The sequence below is a fragment of the Crocodylus porosus genome, unplaced genomic scaffold, assembly GCF_001723895.1.
Source record: "Crocodylus porosus isolate Cpor-Errol unplaced genomic scaffold, CroPor_comp1, whole genome shotgun sequence".
Lineage (NCBI taxonomy): Eukaryota > Metazoa > Chordata > Crocodylia > Crocodylidae > Crocodylus > Crocodylus porosus.
Window position 1 is genome coordinate 5,248,780 of NW_017728906.1, and position 11,998 is coordinate 5,260,777.

Genomic DNA, 11,998 nt, shown 5'->3' on the forward strand with positions numbered 1-11,998 from the left:
CCCCCCCCCCAACATTTGTCCTCCAGTTTTACAAATGGCAAACCAAAAAAATTACTACTATTTAATCAAAATACCACAAAGCTTGTAACCCCATGACTTGCTAGTAAAGATAGTAACACTGGAAAAGGATAAAAAATGTCTTTCCCTGCAAAGAAGACTAATGTATCAAAAAAGTTTGAAATCCTCCACAAAAAAACAGGCATTTATGCAGATACCCTTTCCTAGTCAGAAACTCAATTTTCCATTGCATAATGGTCTTTGACGACTAAGTGTTGACCAGCCATATCTTCTTGCCTTTTGAAAAATGTCATGACTAGCATTTTTTTATTAACTACAAGTTAAATTTTAGCTTTTCACATTCTTACAGAATAGCAACCTTTTCATATAGGGTCTGTCTGGGTGCAACCCTGCATGCTGGATCAGCCCCATGTTCTGGATTCATCCATGGATGGGAGTCTGTGTTCTGGCCTGGCTCTCTGCACTGGTACAGTCTGACATATAGTGCCATGTCATATGGCCTGTGGGACTCCCTGCAGGTTTGGAAATTTAGTGCTGGGGGAGCAGTGGCTGTGTTTTAATTGTAGTGGTTTTGGCCTCTGCTGCCATCATTCACCTGCTGCCCAAATCCCAGATTTGTGGGGAGCCCTGAGGGCCAGATGATGTAGCTCCACAGGCTGGGTACAATCCTCAGGCTGGACATTGAGCACTGCTGTCCTTAAAACAAATTAACACAAAATGAAACCTATTTCCCTCTGTCTTTTGTTCCCCAATCATTGCTATTCCATGCTCTTTTACCCCCAGCCATCCACTCTCTCCCTTTTTCACTTTGTCATGTCACTTTTCAAATTGCCTTTTTCTGTAGTAGACATCTTAAGTGCCTAAATATGCCCCAGAATTACCACTGTACAAAAAGCTTCAAGGGAGGCATTACAGAAAGTGGATCAAAAAATTTTGGGAAGATTCATCATCCAGCGCAAAATCAAAAAAGCCTCCCGTTTTTTACTTAGTTTTGGTGGCATTGTCATTCCTCAGGCAATAATAGCTGTAGGGGCATGGTTTCTAAAGGGGAAAAAAATGTAGCCAAGAATCTGCTAGCTGGTAAAGAGAGTGGATTTAGTCTTGGCCTAATCTGATGACACTTTAATCTCATAACCTTGGCAACATGTCTGCTTAGCCTTTGCCTGAAGTTTTCTGAAGCTGATCAGTAACCTCATATGAGGTGGGCATGCATGAACTTAATTTATTGGCTTCTGATTTTGTTTAGTCTTCTCCATGTATGGTGAGGAAACAAGATAAACCTCTTCCACCACCCCCGCCTCCCCTGCGAGATCCTCCACCTCCTCCACCTGAAAGACCCCCTCCATTTCCACCAGACAACAGGATAAGTAGACACTTCCATCATCCTGAAAGCGTGCCTTCCAGAGACCAGCCTATGCCCCTTGAAGGGTGGTGCCCCAGAGACGTATTTGGGACAAATCAGTTAGGTGGCTGTCGAATGATATGTGACAGTTCCCCAAAACCAGGACTCATCGCAAGTTCAAACGTAAATGGAAGACACAGTCGCATGAGTTCTGACCCTGGATTTCTGAGAAAACACAGACGCCATGATCTGCCTGTTGAAGGAGCCAAGGTAAGATGCTTGGCATATGGTGTGAACCCAATTTTATCAGCTGATCCCATATTGATTCTCTCATTGGTTAAAGTTTTAGTTCATTGGTGGTGTTTTGCTTCGTTCTGTGCTTCCTGTTGATACTTAATACTAGAAGGGCTGTAAATAATTAAAGCATCATTAGACTTTGTAATTTAACGTAGCAGTTGATGAGGTTCTAAGTTTACGATTTAGTTTTAACGTGAAGCCATCACAAAAATGGCTGAGCAGGATGAATAATGTTAATTTGCTAAATGGAGCTGGTAAATGATCCTTATGGATGTTGCCATTCATAATTTTTGTTGTACGTTACTTGGGGCTGTATGGATAATGGCTGCTCCAGTCTTTTTACGTTAAATGAGATGGAGCTTTGGAACCATAGAATGTTATAAAATATATAAAATGTGTATATAATAAATGCACCTAGCTCACAATTTCACATATGAGCAAGCGGACAAAACTTCAATTTCAGGACCTCTAGACCTTGCCTGCTTGGAAGGAATTTTACTGTAATAATAACATATGCTTTTCAAGTGCTTTACCCAACAGAAGGCAAACAGGGTTCTTTGGATAGATGTGATAACTTTTATTACATGAAGTAAATAGTTGGAAAAATTGTTCTCCGCAAACTTCTGGGTGCAACACCCTTCTTCAGGCAAAAGGAGAGTCTTACTCAAGAGAATGAGTGCAAGTATGCCCAATACATCCAAAACTGTGCAAGTATGCCCAATACATCCAACAAAACTGAAGATTCTATAGCTGGGGTTTTGGGTTTTTTGTTTTCTTTTAGTACCACAGAATCTCTTACTTGGAGCATTGAAGTTGATTAGTGAGTCAAAGCCAAGTTATAGTTGACAGTTGTATGTTTTCAAAGTCGCTGCAGAAAGTACACAAAGCAGTGAAAACCTACTGAGATTCCCCACTGACTTCTTAATGAAATCTTAACAGGAAGCAATATCCAGCGTAGTTTTTAAGTTACAGAATGGGCTTCGATTTCAACTACCTGTCATTTTTTTTTTTAAGCTACATAAAAGAAATGATCCATACTTACTGTGTCATTTGCAAGCATTCCAGAAAATAGTAATGAGAACAGGCTCATCTAAAGGCCAATAGTTAGTATGTGAGGGAGAAGGTCAGATACAAGCTGTCTTGTAGAGTAAGCATCTCATACAAAGATTTCTGCTGTCCTCCTGCGTTAGAATTGCTTTTTTTTCCCTGATTCTCTTGAATTGATACTATTGTGGAATTCATCTTCTCTGGTGGTTAGATGTGGAATTTTTTGCAGATGTTTCAAAATAACAGCATTTATCTTCCCTGTGGACTGAATTTTAGTTGCTTGTCTGCAATTCATGTTCATGTCTGTGGCAGACATGCATGCACATTTGAAGGCAGTTTGGCCAGTGGCAAAGCTGTTTTATGTAACGTGTTTCCGGTGAATATAGAATACCAGACAGCCTTAGGGACTTAACCTGTTGACTCACGGTACCTTGATATCTGTGGCAAATAGATAGCAGGTCTGCTGTCAAAATCAATGTATATCGCTGTCACAAAACTTGCAGGAAGCCCAAGGTGACAGGCTGTTGGAGTATCCATTCTATTGTTTGGGTTTTTTTTCTCTGTCACAGGTTACAGCTTTTAGAAATGCACAGTGGCATACTGCAGGAGAAGGAGTACATTATGCACATCTTTTTGCTTCCTTGCGGATTATAATATGATTTTGAGACCCGGACCTCCACTTCTGCATGTAGAAAATTGCCTGGGTGCTTGTGTGCTACTGGGTTTTACAAGTGCAGTTTAAAATAATGGTGCATATATAAGTGTTAGAATTTTTAAAGTGTGCTGTTGCAGGCTTTCTGACCCCTTCGATGTAGGTCCTGCCAAAATCCTGTGTAAATTATTACAGTGCTTGAGTAATTAACTGCAAAGATTAAGGAATTGCTTTCAAAATTAAGATGGTGCTAGAGTACTTTAGAGAAATAAAAGGAACTAGGATAATATTCCAGTAATTACTGGAGATCAACCGTAATACCATAAAAAATGAGAACTTTTTGGGTGCTTAAAATTATTCATCTGAGACTCTTTTTAAAGACTTTTTAATCAGTCTTTTTTTTTTTTTTTTTTTTTTTTACTTTTTAGGTTGATGGAAATTTATTATATTTTTAATTAGGAAAATAATATTTTTTTTCTGAATGTTTGGTTTTCATTCCCTCATTTGCATTGTCATACCTAAAGCTCAACATCAAGGTAACAAACATGCCCTTCTTCAGCATGGGCTATTCCACTAATACTTCTGCCAGCAGACTATACATTCAATAAAACTCAAGGATTTTTAATACCCATAAAGATTTAATAATTTCTTGCCTAAGGGTTGTATCTTTGTATTTTAAAGCTATAGAATTTCCTCTTTAGAATTTTCAGTATTCTTTATTTATAAAAAGATACACAGGTTGAAAATCCTGTGAATGACTTAACGTTTCATAGCCAAAATAACAGCTGCTTTAGACTGGTATTGAATTTCACAGATTTCATAGACAGTAGGAGCTGGAAGGGACCTCGAGATCAGGTCCAACCCCCCTGCCATATGCAGGAAGCCTGCTAGGGTCAAATGACCAGCAAGATAAGCATCCAAACATTTTTTTCGAATGAATCCAGAGTAAGTGCTTGTGCCACCTCTGGTGGGGAGGGTGTTCCAGACCCTGGACACTCAGACTGTAAAGAAGGTTTTCCGTATGTCCAGTCTAAATCGGCCTTCCAGAAATTTGTCGCCATTAGACCTTGTTATCCCTTGTGTAAACAACCGCTCTCCCAGATCCTGGTGCACACCCCTTATATATCCATAGGCTGCCACCAAGTCAATCCTGAGCCTTCTGTTCTCCAGGCTGAAGTCCCATGTTCCTCAGCCTCTCCTTGTAAGGCTTTGACACTCTTAAAAATTTAGTTATGTCAGTTGGCTTCATATCGGGTCATTAAAGCTCTCTCCCCTTTCTCCTACAAATTTGCACCTGATTTTCTTGAAAATCCAGGAATCGTTTCTGTAAGTAGAAGGAAGATGAATTTAAAGCTTACCAAGAGTAAAACTACCATGGCATTAAAGATACTGGATAGCTGTGGCCTGAGCTGAGAAAAATATTCCCAACTTCATTTTAATCAGTTTTATCAAGCAATTCAGTAATATTTCTTAGACCAGTCTGTTAAATCTGAGCTGTACTTATCTTTGATTGGGAAAGAATATAACTTGTACAAAACAGGGAGAAAGTGGATATGTGGCTGAATCATTAGAATGGAAGCAAGGGATGTTTTCCCTCTCTTTGCTTTGTAGCCTTCAGCAAGTTATTTGACCTCTGTACCTCCATCTTAATATTTGTTGAATGGATTTTCTATCTGCTTCATAAGGGTGAAATATATTCATGCTGATCCTTGGCATGATCTGAAGAAACCACTTTAGCAGTCCATCGATTTTGTTTATAATCTGAATTTCCTTTTCCCTCAGTATGCCAACCCTTAGATCTCACTAGAATTGTTTACAATTCTTCAATTCTCAGTCATTTTAAGAAACTATAAGAAACTTACAGATCGGTAGTCAGGTTGCATGTTGTGCGTGTCCAGAATGATTGCTGGTAAGGTTGCCATTCTGTTGGACTTAGACTGCCAGTCAGAGTGAAAGTTCACTGTGTTAAGTTTTGGAGGGGCTATACACCGGCCTCTTTAACCAACCATCTCTTTTGTCCCTGTTTACATTTTAGTTTGGGTTAGAGATGTAGACCATTTGATCGAGTGAAGCAATTCATGCTTCATTTCTGAGCAGCTGTTAGGTTGTCTGCAGATTCACGTGCATAGCATTGCATCTGTTCCAACGCTTGATTCATGTTTCTGCCTTTTTTAAATCAGTGGGATTCAAGAGCACAATGCCATGATCAGGATTACCTTCAGTCCTCTAATAAATGTTACTGCTCTCTTCATATCATCCTTCTGCTGTGTGTCCATTAGTTTAGATTGTACATGCTTACGGGTTTAGTGGCAGGGGCAGACATGCCTTTTTTATTTTATTTTTTTTAAACTCTGGTTTGCACTAAACACACAAGAAATAATGTAATATATAGATAGCAATAGCCTAGTAATATTTTTGCCTGTTTTCAGGTATTCTCTAATGGCCACCTGGGAAGTGAAGAATATGATGTCCCTCCACGACTTTCACCTCCTCTTCCAGCTGTCTCCATGCTCTCTAGTATGAAGTAAGTTGTGGTTTTTCACTGGAAAAGAAATATATTAGTGACACAAACCAATGGCTTTGATTCTGCAACACTGTCATTAAATAAATAACCATGGTCTCCTGACCATAAACTTTAATGGGTTTTTACAAATGTAAAGTAAATTGCATTAATTAAATGGGAGCTTAATGTAATTTTATCCTATTGAATTCCCAACACACATGAGCAAGTTGCTGAACCCTTGATTCCAAGAGAAGACCACGTTTCAGGGTAAGAGTTTGGGGCAAAGAGCATAATCCACGTGTTTGTATACACAGTCTAATCCAGCATGGATATCTGTTTTCAGCACTCGTGCTTCCATTTGGTACTTTACCTACAGTTGCTTCTTGCCAGAATGAAAAGGGGAAGGAAGAGAGGGATCCCATTCAAATGGAATTACTCCCTCTTCTCTTGCACTTCCACACTATGGCCTGAGGTTTTTGGGTCTCTTTGTTGTTTTTTTTACAAAGGGGGGGCAGGGAGAGCTTTGGCTTCCTGTGATTAAAAAACCACAAGCAAACACCAAAATTTGTAGGTAGTTAGAATTTATTGCATTATAATGATTGAGGTACTCGTAGACTTCCAAATTGCATTTAAATTGTAACTATATGAATAAACATTGTGCTCAACTGATGCATATTATGGCAGTGCCCTGCCCTTGCCCTTTGCTCCCAACCCACAATAAATTTACAGCTGTTCTACTTCTCCCAGAGCTTCAGTTTAGGCATGTGTGGGGAGTGGAGTGGAGAGAGTGCTCGGAAAAAGCCATGCCTCAGAGTGGGAAGGCCGGGGTGCCCTCCTGATTAGGAGGGGAAGCTTTAGGGAAAGTGTCCCCACCCATCTTCCTCAGATCCCTGGGCTTGAGAAGGCACAGGGGAAGCTGCTGTCCAGCTTATAGAATCATCAAACCATAGAAAGTTAGGGTTGGAAGGGACCTCAGGAAGTCATCTAGTCTAGGCTCCTGCTCAAAGCAGGGCCATCCTAGCCAAAGCTTTGTCTAGCTGTATTTTGTCTACCCGAAGGGAGTGGGCATACCCCTGTACCTCTTCCACCTTGCACAGAGCACCCAGCCCAGGGAGGGAAGCAGCTTGGCAGAGCTCCCAGTTCTGGTGAGCCACCGTGGCCAGCGGAGCCAGGCCCTGCCAGCCTTCCCCAATCTGCCACCGCACCCTGCGGGCCTGAAGCTGAGGACACAAGGGAGAGGTACCCATGCTTGCTCTATACTGCAGCAGCATGGGTGCTGCTGATGCCAGGCTGTGGAAAAGTGAATCCCCCCAGATAAGGGACTCCCTGCCATTACAGAGGATTTGGGCAGCCAGCAGCTTGCAGGTTTTTACTTTTGTGAGAGAAACTGTTAGTGGAGATCTTCCAGTTGTCAACCTACAAGGTTTTTCTCTTGGAGCAGGCGTGTTTTCTCCAAAAGAAATTGAATGAATGCTTGTATCATCCTACTTTCTACTGGGAGAGTGGCAGTTCTCCTGGTAGGAATGTAACACCTCTACCTAGCCTGCAGCAGCTCAGGTGGACAAAGCAATACAGTTGACTTCTGCAAACCAGTTGGATTCCTTCTTGTTAGATCTACTTATAAAACTGTATTTTAATGCTAAATGGTGACACATTGAAACTGCTTGATGTTTGCAGATTCCAGTTTTTATTTCAGGTGAACTTTATGGACTGTTCCTACAGTCTGTAGAATCAACTGTGTACTTCAATATATGTATATGTGAATGTGTACACACCTCCACATATTGTGTTTATTTAAAACTCCGGTGAGGCACCACTCATAGCAGTGCAATAGACATTAAATATAAATGTTTAACTGAGCCAGAAATTGGATGTAGGCGCAGTTTGATTATCAGAAATTTTTGAATTAATTTTAACCTGACCTGCAATAAAAATACATCACTTTAGTAATCTCAGTGGAAAATTGAATTAATTATTCCCATAGGAAAAAAAATGTCCCTTTTTCTTTCCTGCTTCCTTTCTCTCTTTGCTCCACACCTCCCCCCACCTCCCCCTGGCTGGATGCAGTCACCTTCGTTTGTGATGTCGAACAGCATTCCCATATAAAACTTCCACTTTGTGGAACTACATTTTTCCATCCAGAAAACATTTTTTGCAGAAAAATCCTATGTTTTGATTTTTCTTTATCTTATTTCTTGATTTAAAAGAAAAACAAAAAACACACAAATTTATATTACACCCCTGCCCTCATGCTTCCCCTACCTAATACAAAAGTTTGCAAGCACCAAAATAAGGAAATTCAAAATATCTATCTGTATAGGAATTGCAACTCTGCCCCATAGCTTTGTTGGTAAAGCAAAAAACACCTTGTAAGGTGATAGAAAATGCTACATCTGTGCTATTTCAAATAGATCCATTTAAAGGTCTTCCTGCCAATAGATAAATACCTTATTAGTCTAGGCTAAGTCTTGGCTAAGTGTATGGGGGGGTGGTGCTCAAATTTGTTTCTGCACTTTAAAACTGATCAGCTTAATGAGCTTGAACTATATTTGCAACAACTACAGAAATTGCTTTGGAGCAGGCACCCTGGATAATATTCAGCATGATGTAATTTAAAATGACAGAGGGCATATTTTAGCAGATGCTTTCCTCTTTCAGATTGAGTGCATTTAGCGCCCTCATACTCACGTCAGACTGTTTTCTGTGCTTGTTCAGTGAGATTCTCATGTCTGTAATTGTTTTATCCTAATCTAATCTAGATCCCCCCTCCTTGCGCCTCTACTGAGTAATGGCAATTAGGCCACTTTTTACAGAACTTATTACCCTTTAATGATTTTTACAGAAGTAATCCCTGTATTGGAACTGAATATGTATATAGGATGCCTCAGGATGAAAGAGTTGTGCCAAATGTTTCTCACTTGAAATATCATGCATCTGTGTAGATTTAAGTAAATACTTGCTGAAAAAAGAGCATGTCTTAAGGCTCAAGTAACATGTATAAAATCATTACTCTTCATTTCTGGCAAAATAGTGCTTGTGTTATTTTAAAAATTAACTGAATTTTAAAACTATTTAGTAATAATGGAAAATGGGTTTTAGGGATAAAAGTAATCAGTTTAGGCTCCTGTAGGCTCTATCCCAAAAACAGATTAATAGATTCATAGATGGTAAAGTCAGAAGGGACTTCAGCAGATCCATTGAGTCCGACACCCTGCCTGGACAGGAAAGAGTGCCTGTCCAGCCTTCTCTTAAAGACCCCCAAGGTAGGAGAGAGCACCACCTGCCTTGGAAGCCCATTCCAAATGTTGGCCGCCCTTACTGTGAAGAAGTTTTGCCTGATGTCCAGCCTAAGTCTGCTCTTTGTCAGTTTGTTACCATTGTTCCTTGTTGCACCAAGAGGTGCCCTGGTGAAAAGAGCATTTCCGATCCCTTGCTGTGTGGTTTATGAAAATGAGTACTTGCTGGGAGCTAAGCCCAGTGATTTAATTCAGTAGTTCATGTAAAGACACAAAAAGGAATAAAATAAGCTGCTATTTTTTAAGTTGCATACACTTTGGGGAGGTTATCTCCAGGTAGTTTTGTGCACTCTGTCATTGTCAGAATTCAGAAATGCATTTTAGAATAAGTTCTGTAGAAAGACCTCTAACAATGCTGTAAAGTTTTGATTGAAGGACTTTTTTATTTTCCCGTCCCTATTTTTCTTGCTGTGGCCTATCGTAACAGTTGCTCTCCAGTTTGAGATTTGCATGTGTCCTGTTAGTTTGATTTCATAGTATGTCCTTTATCTTCTTACCAAATCTTGTGCAGCCTCTTGCCATTTAAGCAAGCAGATTTGCCTTTCTATTTCAAAAGCATATCCCTGCATAATTAATTAAAATCATTCTCCCACTAATGGCATGCTCACTAAGCACGTGATTTATATTAATTTGTGTGGTCTTCAGTGTCACTGAATTGCTGACCCAGGCTAGGAACAGAAATTACAAATAAACCAGTATAAATGATTGGAAACCAGGTCAAGTCTAACGCAACAGAAATTTTATGCACATAAACTGCTTTTAAAATGGCCACAACTAGTTTAAGATAAACCTGGATGGATCTAGTATCAGACATAACTGATCTAGGTTAAATTGGTTTGTTGAACTTCTGTCCAAGATCCTCTCCAGATTCAAGTTAATTCACAGTTCCCCAGTATCCTAGGATGCTTTATCTTCCCTGCAAGCCCCCAACTTGCAGGGTGGGCATGCAAGCTTTGGCCCAAGCAGTCTGCTCCAGCAGAGCAGGGAAGCTTGCTCTAGTACCCCTGGCTATCGGCCTGGGCCACTGCATGCATGTGGATGCATTTCTAGAATCAAAAGTGAATATCTGTTCACCTACTTATTGGTTCAGTCTGTGTAGCCTTAGACCAACCTACAAAGATTGCATTGATTCAGCCTTGGGCTTTTTGACTCGGTTCTTAGCCCCCAAGTGCAAAAATTATTATACTTTTGGTATTAGACTGTTCAGTACCCATATGCTTGTACAGATCCCTTTTTTTTTTTTTTCCTTAAGCAGTTGTTATTAAATGTTTATTTTGCTCCTGGAAAAAGAAAGGAGAAATGATTTTCAAGCTGAACTGAGTTTACCTCCAGTTACCATACCACATGAGGCATAAGTTTCCTTACCATATATGAGTAGGTCTGACTTTGCCCTTTCAGCAAAATGAGCTTCTCAACTCAAATATTTTGAATACCACAGCTAAAATCTCTGAAAGTCCCATTTTTGCATGCATAAAGAAGTGTGAAGAACTTTGAATTTCTTGTAGCTGTGTGTTTTATGACTATATCTGGCATGTCTAGTTGCTTGATAGCACTAAATAAAATAGCACAGTACTGTGTATATTTCCCCCCACTATACTCCCTTTTCCCCATTGTTTTATGTGAAAATATGCTTTCAGGAGGTTGCCTGGCCACATTGAAATAAATAGGAGTTTTGCGTTTGATTGGAGCCACCAAGTTCTCCATTAATCTGCTATGGTTTTCCTCACAGTGGTATTGGAGGCTGCAGGAGGCTAAGCATTGTGGCCCTGATCCAGCAAAGAACTGCTTCATTCCTTGTGGGCACCTATAGACATGCAGTGAGACTGTGCTGACACGCTGTAATTACTGTGCTCCAGCACCGTGTGTATCAGCATCCCCGCACTGAAAAATGGTAGCAGGGGCATTTTAACAAAAGCTTGCTTAATAAGCTTGAGTTAAAGTGCCCCCACCACTGTTTTTCAGCTCAGGGATGCTGATGCATATGATGTTCCAGGCACTTTTAATTAGAGCAGCTCCAAGAGCCACTCTGATTCAAGCACTGTGCCTCTCCCCACTCCCACTCCCAGAGCATGTGTATAAGCACCCTGGATGTCTGAAGAGTCCCAGCATTGTTTGGCTGTATCAGGGCCAGAGTGCTCAGACACTTGCAGAATCAAGTGTATATACCCAAGATTTATGGAACACTCAACTGATAAATAAGAAGAGAGGATCCCTGCTCCCAGGTGTTGCAGTGTAAATGATTGCAAACTGTCATTCTGCTCAGAGGTAAACTTGAGATGGACTCAAAGTGACTTGACAGCTACTGACAAAAAAAACCCATTTTGATTTTATATATTTCCCTGTTTTGCCTTTGGCCCTCAATACTCTTCATGAATCATGCCTCAATAGAAAAGAGAGAGATTGACATCTGGCTACTTTTCAGCTAGCCAGAAAATATTGAAACACCATTTATCAGGATCTGATTCACACTTTTTAAATTTAACACGCTGCCAAATATGGGGAAAAAAATTATAGAAATGGATTTTGTTGTCTATTCCCTTGGTTTCTCTCTGCTGGCATACCGATGTTTCCAGAACTTCACAGTAGTAATAATTTTGTTTTTAAAAATGTAACAACTGAATGTAAACTTTAAAAATAAAACCCCTGGGTTTGTTTGTTCTGTTGGGTTTTTTGAAATCTTGAGTATTTCATGCTGTTAAGCTTTATATGTGTTTTTTAACTGAAGAATTATTTTAAAATATCTGAAAAATTCTACTTGAAGAATGTAATCAGAAAACTTGCCTAAAGTTGCAAGAGAATAAGTTTTAATTGTTTCAAACAAGTCCCTAGAAAATATCCATATT

General features: G+C 39.9%; 1 protein-coding gene across 1 annotated transcript in view; it reads left to right on the plus strand.

The window, feature by feature from the left end:
* CBLB (Cbl proto-oncogene B) overlaps positions 1–11,998 on the plus strand; it is a 181,242-nt gene that overhangs the window by 141,768 nt on the left and 27,476 nt on the right. The window contains exons 12-13 of the mRNA XM_019557095.1: positions 1,265–1,630; positions 5,786–5,880. Coding sequence (XP_019412640.1) covers positions 1,265–1,630; positions 5,786–5,880 — 461 coding nt within the window. The remainder of the gene's footprint in view (positions 1–1,264; positions 1,631–5,785; positions 5,881–11,998) is intronic.